The sequence below is a fragment of the Papaver somniferum genome, chromosome 2 (assembly GCF_003573695.1).
Source record: "Papaver somniferum cultivar HN1 chromosome 2, ASM357369v1, whole genome shotgun sequence".
Taxonomy (NCBI): domain Eukaryota; kingdom Viridiplantae; phylum Streptophyta; class Magnoliopsida; order Ranunculales; family Papaveraceae; genus Papaver; species Papaver somniferum.
Window position 1 is genome coordinate 195,553,583 of NC_039359.1, and position 16,381 is coordinate 195,569,963.

The following is a 16,381-nucleotide window of genomic DNA, read 5'->3' on the forward strand; positions in this document are numbered from 1 at the left end:
TCCACAATTAATCAAATTACTACTACTTATCCATCACTCTACTCACCAGTCAATCAAATTTACTGGCAAGAACGCCAAAAACCTGTTCTTTTTGTGAACTTGTATTTGGGCCAGAGTTCTCGTGGAATTATGCATACGCTACCAATAAAGACTGGATTTATATAAAGGGATATTATGCAACTGGCTAATAAACTAGCCAGAGAACTACCCCACAGCAATCTCCCATGTAAGGAAAAGGACGAAATGGGTAGTCTTCGAATATGCTTTTGAATTTTGATATTCAAAAAAATTATTTTTTGAAACTCAAATTTGGGTGAGGCAAAGGGCGGTTTAGGTAATTCATACATTTTGGTTCAACGGGTCAGGAATGCTGAAAGAAATTGGTGGATGTTGTTGAGTTCGGATAACGTGGTTTCCGAAATTGTGAAGAAAACCAGGGAGCACACTATTCTCTCTCTTCGAGGCCTTTCCTACATATGTTTTAAGTTAAAGACAGATTATGGTATCTCTACTTGCATCATTACAAAAATGGCATTGTTTTCGACCGATGGTCGGATTTGTTTCTCAGCTGCCACTGGTAACTTACGCGGCAACACAGGACCGGCTGGGAACAAGCTGTGCAGCAATGGAGGAGAGCTGATGGGAATGAAGCTAATGAAGTTGAACAACCAGAGTGTACCTCTTAACTCTAAAACTTCCAAGTCTTTTGATTGCAAGGCTGTAGCTACTAACGATGTAGTTGGTGAGATCAAGGTAAAGCCCATGTTCTTCATAAGAAACTATATCAGTCATCACTGAATGTAGTTTTATGTTAAACTGAAGTTATTCTTTGAGCTAGACTTACATGCATGATTAAAAGGTGATTGAAGTTTTATTTTTTATTGATCGATAAACGCGATTGAAGTTACAATGCAGCAAGTAATTACATGTATTTGAATCGAGAGGTTGATTAAATATACAATTCAAATACTTCAGTTTTCGTGAGTTCTAGGAAATATGCGGATTTGGTGAGAAGTTATTTCCCTGTATTTCATATGATCAGGGCCTACCCATGAAGCTTGGGGTCCAAAATGAGAGAGAGATCACAGAAGAATGAGCAAACTGTTGTTTTCTTGATTATAATCAGCGTTCCTTTTCACGGTTGAGTTGGTTTATGCTTCAAATGATATTTTGCAGTTCAGAGACTTGGACCAGGAAAGAAGGAATCCCAAGACTGTTGTAGCCATTGTTTTGGGTGGAGGTGCTGGTACTCGTCTATTCCCTCTTACCAAGCGCAGAGCCAAACCCGCAGTAACTAACTATCTCTTTTCTATAAATTCCACTGTTGCTAGGGTATTTTTTCATTGTTTTGCTCATTATGGGTCATGTATTGCCTTTTTAGGTGCCAATTGGAGGTGCCTACAGGCTCATTGATGTGCCAATGAGCAATTGTATAAACAGTGGGATCAACAAAGTTTACATTCTCACGCAATACAACTCTGCTTCACTTAATCGACATCTTGCTCGTGCGTATAACTTTGGTAATGGTAGCTTTGGAGATGGTTTTGTTGAGGTACATTCCGATGCCTCCTTTTCTACTCAACTGTTCTTTAGGCTTATGAAGAAGTTTATAACTTTTTCATTTGTGTTCATTTACAGGCTCTTGCAGCCACCCAGACTCCTGGTGAATCAGGGAACAAGTGGTTTCAAGGGACCGCAGATGCTGTTCGACAGTTTCATTGGCTTTTTGAGGTAACCATGCTCACAATTTTGAATACGGATAAGATCCTGTTAAACTGTTTAGAAGTTACGTGATGAATGCAATATCACTGACTTCCACTTTGCAGGATGCCAGAAATAGGGAAATTGAGGATGTACTGATTCTCTCAGGAGATCACCTATATCGAATGGACTACATGGACTTTGTTCAGGTATCACGACATGTGAAGATTCATTTCTGCATCGTTTCTACATTTTTCATGGAGGTCATTATCCTACAGTAATTGAATCTTGAGAATTTCCTACTTCTATTCCAGAATCATCGCGAAAGTGGCGCTGATATTACACTTTCTTGTCTTCCCATGGATGACAGGTAACACATTTTTGTAGTTGTAATCCCATCATCATCATTATCATTCAAAAATAGGGATTGATAGCATTAATGGCGTATAGATATCAAAGGATGTCTCCTTGATCTTGTTTTCCTAACTCATGCTTGTATCATCTTTAACATTCTTAGAGGTCTTTTACATGCGCACACTTTCTGTACAGTTGTTCAAATGGTTTTTCTTAAAGCTCTCTTTATTTCATCTACAGCCGAGCCTCGGATTTCGGTTTAATGAAGATTGACAATAAAGGTAGAGTTCTTTCATTTAGTGAAAAACCAAGAGGAAAGGATTTGAAAGCAATGGTAAGTTTTTTGTTATCATGTAAATGTAAATGGGATTAAAGAAGATTTTAAGGAGCTGCACTAATATTGTTGGCTTTATACAGGCAGTAGATACCACGGTTTTGGGATTGTCACGAGAAGAAGCGGACAAGAAACCATACATCGCTTCCATGGGAGTCTACGTCTTCAAGAAGGAGATACTCTTGAATCTTCTGAGGTATGAATATAATGTAATGCTGAGGATTGTAAAGGGTAAAGGAATATGGTGAATAAATTTTCCTTCTTAGGAAGTACACCGGCAATAATGTTCTCATTGCTCCTTAGTCCTTTCACCTGACAATTAGTGGAATCAAGCGCGTTGGTAGTTTATTTCCTAAAAAGAAATTGCAATTTGAAGGCTTATTGTTTGAACAGGTGGAGGTTTCCCACTGCAAATGACTTTGGATCCGAAATTATCCCAGCTTCAGCAAATGAGTTCTTCATCAAGGTCTGTATGAAGTCTCTTATTAGTTTCTTAAAATGTGCTTTCAGTATGAAATAGACAGATAATATAATACGAACATGTGTTCATCGTATCATACTCTGAAGCATCAGCTGCACTAACGATTCTCAGCTTTACGTTGTGACATTATAAAATTTCCGGCGCTATTCCTTGATTTATTCATATACAAGATATTTGCTGCAGGCATATTTGTTTAATGATTATTGGGAGGACATTGGTACGATCAAATCTTTCTTTGAGGCAAATCTGGCTCTTACAAAAGATGTAAGTAGCGAAATTTCATCAATGCTATGGGTAGAGAAACTCCAAATTAACTGCTTTACCAACCTACCAAGTTTTGCCAATGACTGGATACATCATTTAACTCTGCAGCCAGCAAGCTTTAGCTTTTACGATGCAGCAAAGCCGATGTTTACATCGAGAAGAAACTTACCACCATCGTCAATCGACAATAGCAAGGTCAGTCAGAGCCTAAAACACGAGTACTTCATTAGCTACTTGTGTTTCACCCATTTCCATGAGATCAACTTATATCTGCTTTTAAACTGCATTAACCTTTCCTTTCTCCTTTTGTTGTTTTCCAGATTGTTGACTCAATCATATCACATGGAAGTTTTTTGAATAATTGCTTAGTCGAACATAGTGTAGTTGGTATTCGATCTAGAATAAACTCTGGTGTCCATCTAAAGGTTAGACTTTCATATTATGTTAGTACATTATACTAATTGACTGAGTTTTGATATCTATAACTGAAAAGAGAGTCGGAAATACTTGCAGGATACGGTGATGCTTGGTGCCGATTCCTATGAAACTACTGAAGAAGCAGCAGACCTCTTGGCCGAAGGAAAGGTTCCAATGGGAATCGGTGAAAATACAAAAATCAAGTAAAAGTCCATTGAATGCTTTCCTTTTTGTCAGTACTGAGAAGGCTTTCCTACATTCCGGTTTCTCACTGTTTATGTTATTTGTTAACACAGTCGGTGCATTATCGACAAAAACGCGAGAATAGGAAAGAACGTTGTTATTTCTAACTCCGAGGTACAGTTTCTTTAACTATCTCACTGCATTTCAAAGTGCAGTAGCATGTAACTTGCTGTTTTGAAATATTCCTTTTTCGGGTCTGTAGGGCATTCAAGAGGCGGACAGATCTTCAGAAGGATTCTATATCAGATCAGGTATTACAGTCATACTGAAGAATTCGACTATCAAAGACGGCTTAGTCATATAAGCTTACACTCTTTCCGTGTCTCTTCTCTTTCAATTAAGATGAGGATCAAAGAACCAAATTTGAATAAGAGTTTGTCTTGAGGTGTTGCATTTAAAAAAGACACCGATTCTTGTGAATATGATTGGTAATTTCTTGTATTTCCAATGTAAAATTAGTATTTTCTTGTCACAATACAATGAATTTGGATGACCAACGCATATCTGTCTTATTTGGGTGTCAATGTTAAGCATATTGAAAGGAAAACGAACTTGGGCAACAAATAAACATTTCAACTAAATGATATTGATAAGGTTATGTAGTCGACAAAGAAAGTTCTTCACATTGAAACTTAAGCTCATTTTCAAATCTCTGCAACACAAACCGCTCTACAGATACAACAATGTTGGTAACAGTACATCTCTCTGTCGAGAATGGTTTCCTACCTGCTCTTCCCGCACGGTGAAGATAATCTACTGCAGATCCTGGCAGATCAAAATTGTAAATATGGGTCGTCTCTGGCAAGTCAACCCCTCTTGCTGCTATATCTGTCGCCACCAACAGGCAGTTTCCACGTTGCCTCAATTCCTACATTTTAAGGATGGTCTTAACTGTTAAATATTTAACTGTGCACAAGAAATTTTCTCCCTTGGTTGGCAAAATGAAAACCACCGTTCACACGTGCTTGACGATAAAAAATAACCATATAACTAAAACTTGTTAAGCTACTGTATGGAATTGGAAAATTATCACTTGTACTTTTAGCAACTTAAGCATTGAGGGTTACTTACTGATAGTGCAGCTGCTCTTGCATTGAAATTCATGTCCTCTTCTAGAAGTGAAATCTCTGAACCATCATTACCATAAGAAGCTATCAAAAAATCGACGAGACTAGTAGTTGATGGAGCATTTCCAGCTTTCTTTGATTTCTCAGACTGCATATATAAATTTAGGAAGAAAGTGTTCATCCTCTACAGAACAGCTATATGGCTTACTTTCTTCACTGAAACTTGTTTCACTATCCACTATTTTTTAGTAATATACATTTTAATTCGTTACTAATAAAACATTAAAATGCTGTAACATGATTAGAGACACACACCTGCTCACTGGCAAAGATTATTGCACATTTTGGTCCATCTTTCCGTAGTAAGGTTAACAAGACTTGCAGCCTTTCATTCTTAGAGCATATCTGTTCCATAATCAGAACATAGAACACAACAGATTATAACGAACACATCAAGCATCGAAATTACTTCAAGTGTTTAAGAGTGTACTACAATAAGCATGAGTTTCTGCAGCGAAAGCTCAAATCATTAAGGAGATCACCAGATAGATGATGGGACAAAGGGAACTCTCACCACAACCCTGTGATGCAAGCAAGAAGGCATGGGTTCAACCGCATTGACATGGACATGAACCACATCTCGCTGTATATAGCAGTAAATACAAGTTCTTCATCAGCTCTCACATTACACAAAACCTTTCGAAAATAAACAAATAAAAAAGAAATCAATTTCAGCAAACCTTGGTCCACTTCTGCTGTATGCAATCGGAGACGAAACGATTGTGCTGGGGAATTGATGCACTAGCGAAAACAGTTTGACGACTACTGAATTTTGAGTATAATGTCAAAAGCTTCTTAACTGAATGGATTTGTTTTGATGAATTGAACATAAAATCAACCTAAAACAAGAACATCTTTGTATCAGTCTTTTAATTTACTCACATATGGAAAGGGTTACAGATATGTGATAATCAGAACAGAAACTTGATTACTTTCAGGTTCTCCATGTTTGCAAATATAAACAAAGTAGTGATACTCATGACCAGTTCTTCGGATCTACCAATTCAATAAGATATTCTTAATGAGGTATACCCAATTGCCTAGGTTCTGAGAAATCTTAAGAACTTTCGATTAAATCTTCAAAAAAAGCTAAAATTATTAACTTCCCCGAGTTGGGTGTATGTTAAGCCAAGATCATTAACGACCAAACCAGTCCTAGGATTTGAGTTCTATGTACGCCTCAGTTTGGTGGTTTTCCAGTCCACCAAGATTTAAGTTACCATTTTTTATGTAGTAAGGCATGAAACAATGCAACATTGTAACCAGTAACAGAAAGTGCATATCCACTTGCCGTTTCAGAACAAAAAAAAGGACAACAAAAGACAACAAAAACAAACAAACAGAGAGTACACAGAAAACTCCGGAAATTACCTCATCGACTACCAATACTCGCAAAGCTTCAAGACTGAAAACCTGCTTCTCAAGCATTAGGCACAAGCTGCCCATGGTTGCAACTATAATTGTAGGAGGCTCTGCCTGGAAGAATAATTAGAGCAAGTAAGAGGTAGCACTTAATGGAGATAAGTTTCGTTGTAGTCCAAAACTCTTTCTTATAAAGCTAAAGGAAACCAAGAATAATTGGAAGAGGTGGACAATCACCTTTAGCCAACTCTTATGTCTTTTCAACATCCCTCCATCTAAAAGAGCCATAACAGTATACTTCCTACCCTCTGATTCAAGGCCTGAAGGATTTGCTGCTAACATCCTAGCAACTTTTGTCACCTGGTTACAATTTCCAAAAAACAACTCTACTAAAAAGATCCATGTTATAGTGTTCCAACACATTAAACAAACTAAGAAAATCAGTAGTTCACTTACTTGAATGCCAAGTTCCCTAGTTGGTACCACAATTAGCGCCTGAACAGCAGATTTTTGAACACTTATGACAGAAAATATCAACAGTAGATATGCGAGGGTCTTCCCAGAACCTGTCTAGATGATCAAATAACAAGTAAATTAGCTCATAATAAACACAAAATAGAAGTTTAAGTTCATTTTTATCCTAAGTTCCTGACACAACTATCAGATTACACGTCCGAATTCAGGTATAATAGAATATTTGATGTTAATGTGGAAATCAACTATAAGAAACCAATTCTCAAAGAAAAAAATAACCTGAGCGTGAAGTATACAATCGCGTCCGGAGAATAAAAATGGTAAAGATTCCTTTTGTACATCTGTTGGTTCAACAAATCCAATCTCCCCTGCCCTGCATCATACGAAGTAAATAGCCCCACCAATGAGTTTAACGGTGATACCAAAACAGGGATGTAAATTGCATAGCGAATGAAATTACCTTTGAAGTATATGTTCAGGGACATGACCTTTACAGATTTCTTGGAGGGTGGAAGATGTCGCTGTACTCTTAAGTGTTGTGGTAAGGGAAGAGACACAGAGCGGGATTTGTGGAGGAGCAGAAATTGGAGATAAATATCTGATTCTACAGTTAAATGAAGAATTGGGGTTTTGTAGTTGAGGAAAGAAATTGGGGGAATTGGTTTTCATGGGAGAAATTGATGAAATTGAATGGATGTGATTAACACGAAAGATGGCCATTGGAGAAGAGAGTGAGCTAGCAAGGATGCTGCTCTTGCCCTAGTGTATGTAATGTACACAATAACTAAGATTAGGATGAGAATAAGACCTTTTTTCTCATGAAAGATAAATGACAGTATTTGGACACGGTTTTATCATACACGATAGCTGTTGCCGTTGGTCCGTAAGTGAGATTTTTTTTTTCTTCTTTTTCTTTACCATGAATGAACATGTAATAGTGCTATCTCAGCCCGTCTTTGTCACGTGGTCGCCGGGGTCGGAGCCCCAATTTGGTGCGACTATTAGTAGTAGGGCTGTTCATGGTCGGTTTTGGTTCGGTTTCTAGCCAAACCAAAATCGAAACCAATATTATTGGTTTCTAAAAATCTAAACCAAACCAATCCATTAACCATTGGTTTGGTTTCCAAATGGTTCCAGTTGGTTTCGGTTTGTCCCAGTGGTTTTTGGTTAACCAATAATTATGTCAAACCAAAAAAAAAAAAATCACAAATCTACAGATAAGAAAATCGTAGTTGCCGATAGTATTGGTTTACACAAATTTACAGACAAAAAAAATACAAAAAATATCAAAAATAGTTAAAGCTTACTCTAATTCTAGAGATCAAAAAAAGATATATAATATATCTTAATTTAGTTATTGACAAATAAAAAAGAAGGAAGACGGGAAGAAAAAAGTCGAGTAGCAGCGGATGTAGTTGGGGGTGGAGAAGGGAGGCGACTGAGAGAAGGAGAAAGAGAAAGAGGGAGAGTATCATAATGAAATATTAAATTTAGGGTTTCTATTTATCCTCTAAATCAATGGGTAGAATCTAATACTTGTAAATTAAAGGTAGAAACTAAGTTTAAAAATTAATCGGTTTTCTAATGGTTTTTGGTTCGGTTTTAGAGGTCAAACCAAACCAAAACCAACACTATCGGTTTTCCACTTTCTACACCGTAACCAATCCATTAATAAATGGTTCGGTTTGGTTTCTTCCTAATTGGTCTGGTTTGGTCCGGTTCCAGCGAAAAACCGAAACCATGTTCAACTCTAATTAGTAGTGTTATTTTTATTTATTTTATATTTGGAAAATGTTTTCTGAGTATTTTAGTATAGTCTTAGTAAATTTTGTTAAGAGTCATGCTGTAACGAGGTCATCCTCGTGACAGTTTCTGTAAGGGCTCACTTTATAGCCTTTGGATTAATATCTTAGATATTTACATATCTCTAGACAGGAGTTAGATAATAAAAACATGTTTTTATTATTTTTATTGTTTTTTAGTGCTGTATATATAGATATAGATATATATATATATATATATATCAAATTCAATTTTTTCTTTAATCCTTCACCAAATCAAAGAATAAAAATTTCGGAAGAAACTTTTATATTTTACCTTTCCTTCTTCTTAAAAACCGCCAAGAACCGGTCACGGGTTTTTCAGATTTGAAATATGGAAGAAGATTGATCAACTTTGATCGTGATGATTTTGAAGCGATTAATCATATTAAAAAAAAAGCGAATAACAACCGTACATTGTGTTTGCTTACTCTTCAAATCCCTACTTGTTTTCTTGGGTTTCTGCATATATATATATATATACTAGTAGTCGTAAACTCGGATTATCAATTAAATCCCGTGATAACTTAAATTTACAAAAATATAAAAATAATTCTTAAATTGTGTAGATGATTGATTTTGATTGGATTGTATTCAACATATAGTATTCCAAATTAATTCAAGCCTGAACCAACTACAACAATCATATTTTGATTGATTTCAATGCTAGAAACAATCCAATCCAATCCAATCCAATCCAATCATCTTATAGCAGTAACATTCATTTGTGGTACTTCATCATATACCCGTCCGTGGATAGGAACCGAACTTTGTTGATCTCCCTCGTAAACAGTCGCTTAGATTTTAGGTTAATTTTTAATCGACGTTGTTTTAATTAATAAAATTATTTTGAGGGATTAAGTATCAAATCAAATTAATACAGGGATATAAAACCTAATAAAAAAATGAGAAAATAATAAAAATATTTTATTAACTAATTTTGTATCATGATGTGTACATATCTAAGATTTAACATCCAATGGCTATAAGGTGAGCCCTTATAGAAGCTGTCATAAGGGTGACCTCGTCACAACATGACTATTCTGAAGTTTACTTCAATATAACAACATTAATTAAAGTTATAGATTCCATATATATTTTGCTGAATGTGAATTAACCGATAGCATTTACGTATATTTGGGCTCTCCTCTCTTCATAAATAAAAACAAAGTTAAAAGCTTCTTACCGAGCTCAAATCTGATCTGCTGGTTGGAAAAGTAAAGTTCTGAAGACTGCATGAAAATATGTTTCTTATAAACTTTGTTACTTCCTATGATAGTACTTTCCAAATGAATTGTTTCAAGCTATCCAAAAAGATATGTAAGGATATCAGCATAATCCAAACGTTTTTTCAAAGAATACGGACTCTGATAGCCCAGAAAGTTGCTACTATAGTCGTTCTCCAAATACCTAAGTTTTCTCAATAAACATAATGAAGTTACGAATTTCAAGACTTCACTTGGAATTCATGAAACACGATTAACTTGTATTTTACCCGATAGATATTTGTTATCCCGAATTTTGTCTTGATTATCATAGTTCATGTCTATTTTAAAGTTCGTTTTTCTGTTGTATGAGATTTAAGAACTATGATTGAGGAATAAGATTGGTAAAAACTACAAGAAGTTAGAGTGCATCATATGTTGACAAATGGATCACTGTCCGAAAGTTTAGAAAGCTAACATCAAAAACTATAGATGTCGTACTTTCATAACGTGCCTGCCAGTTGGACCGAAAAGACAATTGTAAGTTACTTTGATGTAAATGTATTTATAATTAAAGAGAATTTTCCCATAAATCACTAAGTTGACGTTTTTTTTTTTGTTTATCATAGGATGCACATGTGCGGAACTTATACGCGTAAAAAAAAATCAATTTGTGTTTCATAATTGTTACCTCAGCGTGAGGTACTACTTTAGTTGTATGAACCCCGAACTTTTGGCCCGACATACCCCAGATGCCGGTGAAGACTAAGTCGGGAAAATCATTGGTTTTGTGGGTGCACCTCTATGTAAACCCTCACGAGAGAACACTCGTCCACTAGGGTCGTCTAGAGGTTTAAAGGCTTATTACACTGTCTAAGTGTAACCGTGAGTTTCACGAAAATAAGATAACTTTATAATTTATCGTGTATCATTTTTTATTTATTTAATTTCTATCAGTGTGCGCATTTTCTCGAACTAAAAAAAGGTGTTGACATGTTTGAGCCATTGGTTAATGTTCGTTGTTGTTTTCAAAACTCGACAAGAGAAGACTCAACTCCACTACTACTGATATGTCTGAGCCGAGGGGATTTTTTTCTTCCTTTTATATTTTTGAATTGGTGACATCAATTTGTCACATCCAACACAAAAATAAAGTATGTATGGAGCTACCGTCACTCGTTGCATTATTATTATCTTGAACCCTCGATTCTCTCAAGGATGGGTTCTGACCGTCACACCTGTTTATCATTATATTTAGCCCAAGCTTCTACATTTATTAACATTAGGACTATATATACTGATATGTCTGAGCCAAGGGGATTTTCTTTCATTTTCTTTCCTTTTATAATTTTGAATCGGTGACATTGACTTGTCACATCCAACAGAAAAGTAAAGTGTGTATGAACCTACACCATCATACGTTGCGTTTGTTATCTTGAACCCTCGATTCTCTCAATGGATGGGTTCTGAGTCTTCTGACCATCACATGTGATTCTGATTATATTCAGTCCAAGCTTCCACAATTATTAACATTATTACCATATATATTGAAGTCCAAATCTAAACTCCCAATATAGTTCCAAGGTTTATCAACTCGTGTTTTTAGTAGTGAAAAGGTCTGTGGTTTAAAAGGGAGTATTAAAGTTGAATATGGAGGGTGACGATTCTTGTGAAGGTTTTGAAAAAAAAACGAGTCGACATCGGTGTTAGATAGTTACTCGAATGTTAATCTTCAAAGTTTCATGGCATTCCCAATAAACACGGTTGTCATGGGTGATCCATGGAACCCCAATGAGTACCGTAATAAATATGTTGTTGTTGATCTCACCCCATGTCCCATGGTAAAAAAATTAAATAGTTTTTTCTCTAACTCCCGTGGTGCCTCAACCAATCGACAAAATATTTGTTGGTCCAACAGGAGTACATCAAAATTTAGAAGACCTTAAATATGGAAGGAGAGCATTGAGAGAGCCAGATGTATCTACACAAGTCATACAACAATCGAAAGGGATGAAACGAAAGGTGTAAATGATATCAATTTTCAAGATAAACCTTGGTTTCTTGCACAACTATTTTACGCAGAGGGAAGAACCCCATTGTGTCAATAAAACCCGCCATCAAAGAGTCCTCCGGTTGGTTTTGGTTGAGGAGCACATAACGGATGGTCTTGGTAGATTTTGTTTGAGGCTGAAGGTGATTGTTTACTTCTGTTTGGTTATCTATTTAGTTAGTCAGTACCGTTGGGTGGTCCTATTCTCACCCAATACACGTTGATTATTTTCTTTTTTGTTACAGGATCCTAGTGGTAAAATGAATGCCCATGCCATCCACACTATGGTGGAGCATTTTGAGTATGAAAATAAAATTAAGATGGTGTCAGTATTAGTTTTGAAGAATGTAGTTATTTTTTTCTCCAGGGAAGACAAATTTTTACATTAATGTCACCCTCCCCAACATCGACAAGGTTTGTTTAAAAAAAATCTTAACATATGTAATTCCTTTGTTTGCATAATCTAACTAGTAATAATGGATTTTAATGTGTCCCTTCATGTAGAAGTCATCCCATTTGATCGTGGTCTTGCTGCCGGGGGCCATAGACAAGGGTAGATAATAATAGCTTTTATGAGTATACCTATTTGTAAACCCTCAACTGATAACACTCGTCCATTAGGATCATCTAATGGTTTAAAGGCTTGTTACATGGGCAAAGTATAGCCGTGGGTCCTGCAAAAATGACTTATCAATTTTCCGAGTTATTTTTTTTTTAAAATTTCAATCACTATGCGCATTCCGTCAAACTAATAAAAAGTTGTTGTTGTATCGTAAATATGACGTCATATATATCATAAAATCTCTGAATCTCAAACAGCGACTTCCACTAATGTTATACGGTACTTCTGTGTTGTCACTTTCATTCAACTGAGTTGCCTGACCTATTATTCGAAGAAATAATTCTTTCATAAGAACGATAGACTTCTTATTCGATTAACATCAATAATAATGATTGACCAATGACACTCATGTTGGGACGACATGTTGCATGATTAACATCAATAATAATAAATGATATAATAGGTCCAAAACACTGTCGTGCAGTTTGGTTAACACGCATTCGTGAAGAGTGATTGGAAGGGACGACACATCCTTTACAAAATTTCCTATAAATAGAGTCTCTTGTACTAATAATAACACAATCCAATTATGAACATCTTTTTTACTTTCTACAACTATCTTTTATAATTAGTTTTTCTAGTATGGTTGCTAGATTCACTACAGAGAAAGATACATCAATCGTAGTTGCATGAGTTATAAAGTTATGTCTGCTCCAGTTAGAGAAGGAGTTTCAATATCCGCACAAAAGTTTTGGGACATGGTCCATAACCATTTTGTAGAAATATTTTTGAATCCTCACCAAAGATCTAAGCAAGTTATGTGAAACAGGGCTGGAACCACAAAAGAGAGGTCAAACAGTATGTTATTATCCGCTATTCAGAGACCTTGCATATGAATATAATACGAATGATGTCGTAAGTAATTTTGCATTTAAGTACTTATTTTTAAGAAACTATTTTGATGAAATAATAACTTGGTTTTTGTTTACTTCATGTAGGGAACATAGGCGAAACGTTATTTCTCTAAAAAACAAGGACACAATTTCAGGTTTTATAAATGCTACCTTCTTTTGAAGGATGCCTTGGATGAGTACAATCCAATAATGTTATTTAGACGCCGATATCAATACGGAGACAAAGATTAACATAACTATACCGACATTACTGGTTTTGTGGGTATACCTTTTGTAAACCCTACCGAGACACCACTCGGCCGTTAGGGACATCTTGCGGTTTAAGTGCTTGTTTCACGTGCTCAGTGCATCCGTCGTTCCTGCGAAAGTGTTTTAGGATAAGATTTGGTGATTAAATAGGATCAGCGTACTATCTTGTGTCGTAATTTGAAATTAATGAAATAAATTAAACCTTATTTTAATTCACTTAAATTGATACTCCCTGTTGGACGTTCTTTCCAAAAATATATTTGTTGCTAAAGATGATGATCGTTATATTAAAAAAATCACAAACATTTATGACATTTCCTCTTCAACTCCTGACACGTTATATGAACTTCAACAAAAACACCCCTTTGCACCACCTCCCTCTATCCCTACAGAAGATATCACAACACCGTCATTATCCGTTGATGTTAAAGCAGTCTTGGAATCTATAAAAAGCTTTCCTAACGGCACATCTTGTGGGAGGGATGGCCTAAAGGCCCAACACCTACTAGACGCACTAAGTGGATCTGCAGAAGCAGTCGCTGATGATTTGCTACAACCCATCGCTAGCGTGGTCAATTTATGGCTTGATGGTAATTTCCCTGCAGTTCTTGGAGAGTTTGTTTCCAGTACTCCATTAACCCCTTTGTTAAAGCCTGGTGGTGGATTACGACCAATCGTTGTTGGCACAATATGGAGGAGATTATGTTCAAAACTAGCTGCAACTTTTGTGTACAAGGACATAACATCATACTTGGGGTCTCATCAATTTGGGGTAGGTATACCTTGTGGAGGTGAAGGTATCATGCATGCATCTAATCGTTTGTTGGAGTTAAAGGGAAGTCACAATACTCAAACTATGATGCTGGTGGATTTTACTAACGCATTCAACCTTGTGGACATATCCACAGTGATAAGGGAAGTTAGGAATCACTGCCCAAGCATATCCAGGTGAGTTGATTTTTGTTACTCAACCCCTGCCAGACTGTACTACAATCAATCCATACTCTCATATGCTTTGGGTGTTCAACAGGGTGACCAACTTGGTCCCATGTTATTCTCTTTATCTTTACATCCCCTTGTCTCTCAGATTGCGGCAGAGTGTACGTTAGATATCCATGCATGGTATCCATATGATGGAACCATTGCAGGGGATACGTTGGAGGTTGCTAAGGCATTGAAGATCATACAAGATGAAGGTCCAAAGAGGGGTTTGCACCTGAATATTAAGAAAACTGAAATCTTTTGGCCATCTTTTGAACCTAGAAGACATATAGAAGGTGTGTTCCCTGCTGAAATTGGTAAGCCATCTGGTGGTTCCAAGCTGCTTGGAGGTCCTGTCAGCCTGGATTTGCAATACTGTAGCGACATGGTTGTGAATAGAGTTGATAAAACAGTTCAGCTTATGTACAAAGTGCAGAAACTACAGGATCCACAGAGTGAATTATTGCTCATGCGTAGTTGCTATGGTGTCTCAAGACTCTACTTTACACTCCGTACTACCAGCCCCGTGGCTCCACAGGTGGCTACATATCAGTTTGACACTCACTTGATGCAATATTTGAGACAGATTGTGGTTGGAGATGGCGCGGGTTTTGGATTGGTTCAACAACATCTCGCAACCCTACCAATCAAAGACGGAGTTTTGGGTGTCTATACTATGGAAGATACTGGAAAGTACTGCTATTTGGCGTCATGTACACAGATTCAACACCCGCAAAATCGAATTCTGAACCTCTCATATTCGTTGGATCCAGGCACATGCACTTCAACTATTCATACATGCTTGTGGATTTTCAGCTTCTACCTTCAATACCAATGACACTGCCCCTCATTACATGAAATCCATGGAAGTTTTATACTTTGGTGTTGCAAAGAAAGCTATACCCACCAGTTTTTCTCTTACAGAACGAGATTCCAACCTGTGGCAGTTGAATAGGGGATAACACTGTATGGATTTCTTAAAAGTTATTCCTATCAGTGGGCTGAACCAATCTATTGGACCAAGACAATTCAGGTCAGTGTTACAATATCGCCTGGGTATACCTTTATTTGTTGAGGGTAATAAGTGTTCTAGCTGTGGAAGATACATGGACATTTATGGTGACCACGCCCTACACTGTGCAAGTGATGTTGGTCTCAAATTTAGGCATGACTTGCTCAGAGATGGCATTTCGGATATGTGCTACAAGGCAGGTGTTGTCGCAAGAAAAGAAGTCGCATTGGCCTTTCTCTCAGACACTCCAAATGAAAAGGATATAAAACCCGCCGATGTTCTTGTCTACAATTGGGAAGATGGGAAGGACGTTTTTTTTAATGTCACGGTTGTATCCCCTTTTACGTGTGCCATAACATGCAACTTCACACCGTGTCATGCTATCTATTCCGCGGTTTCACGTAAGCAACCAAATACTTTGACAAGTTCTTGTCACATGGCTATGGGTTCAATGTTTTGGCTTTTACTACCTTTGGTAAGCTTGACGAAGATGTTATCATATTCATGAAGAGATTGACAAACTTCTTTATTCGTCATGATGCTCACCATAGAATTGGTGGCTCTCCGTTTCATAGATTAGACATTATTATTCAAAAAGGTGTATGCGCCCATCTTGTCGCTCGGCTACCTACTACCGACTTTTTTCTGTGAAGTGTAATGAACGAATACTCTTTTGTTAATAATAATAATAATTTTATGAATTCGATGGACGCTCTCTTAAAAAAATAATCAGTTTATTTAGGCTTGATATCCGTTCTTTCCGACAAGTATAAGTGTCAATGTTAACTCAAGGAAGTGATTTAAATTAAACGAAAAGATAATTCAATTACA

The 16,381-nt window shown here is 36.6% G+C and overlaps 2 protein-coding genes across 3 annotated transcripts; one reads left to right on the top strand and one right to left on the bottom strand.

Moving 5' to 3' along the window:
* Positions 1-410: 410 nt before the first annotated feature.
* On the top strand, positions 411-4,311 carry LOC113350123 (glucose-1-phosphate adenylyltransferase large subunit-like). Its single transcript, XM_026594203.1, has 15 exons — positions 411-753; positions 1,177-1,290; positions 1,382-1,552; positions 1,639-1,731; positions 1,827-1,910; positions 2,016-2,071; positions 2,296-2,389; positions 2,473-2,585; positions 2,783-2,855; positions 3,054-3,134; positions 3,243-3,329; positions 3,455-3,559; positions 3,648-3,754; positions 3,848-3,908; positions 3,997-4,311. Exons 1-15 carry the CDS (start codon positions 529-531, stop codon positions 4,096-4,098), a joined length of 1,566 nt encoding a protein of 521 aa, XP_026449988.1. The 5' UTR covers positions 411-528; the 3' UTR covers positions 4,099-4,311.
* Positions 4,312-4,351: 40 nt separating this feature from the next.
* LOC113350124 (DEAD-box ATP-dependent RNA helicase 58, chloroplastic-like) lies at positions 4,352-7,567 on the bottom strand. 2 transcript variants are annotated; one of them, XM_026594204.1, is made up of 10 exons: positions 7,218-7,567; positions 7,037-7,130; positions 6,740-6,853; positions 6,521-6,643; positions 6,293-6,397; positions 5,602-5,760; positions 5,436-5,504; positions 5,177-5,266; positions 4,866-5,009; positions 4,352-4,662 (listed from the first exon to the last, which is right to left on the bottom strand). In XM_026594204.1, the coding sequence occupies exons 1-10, from the start codon at positions 7,475-7,477 to the stop codon at positions 4,390-4,392; spliced, it is 1,431 nt and encodes a 476-aa protein (XP_026449989.1). In that variant the 5' UTR covers positions 7,478-7,567; the 3' UTR covers positions 4,352-4,389. The 2 variants fall into 2 exon arrangements, with proteins under 2 accessions (XP_026449989.1, XP_026449990.1); XM_026594205.1 differs by having other exon boundaries at positions 6,740-6,849; positions 7,218-7,247.
* Between the last annotated feature and the right edge of the window lie 8,814 nt (positions 7,568-16,381).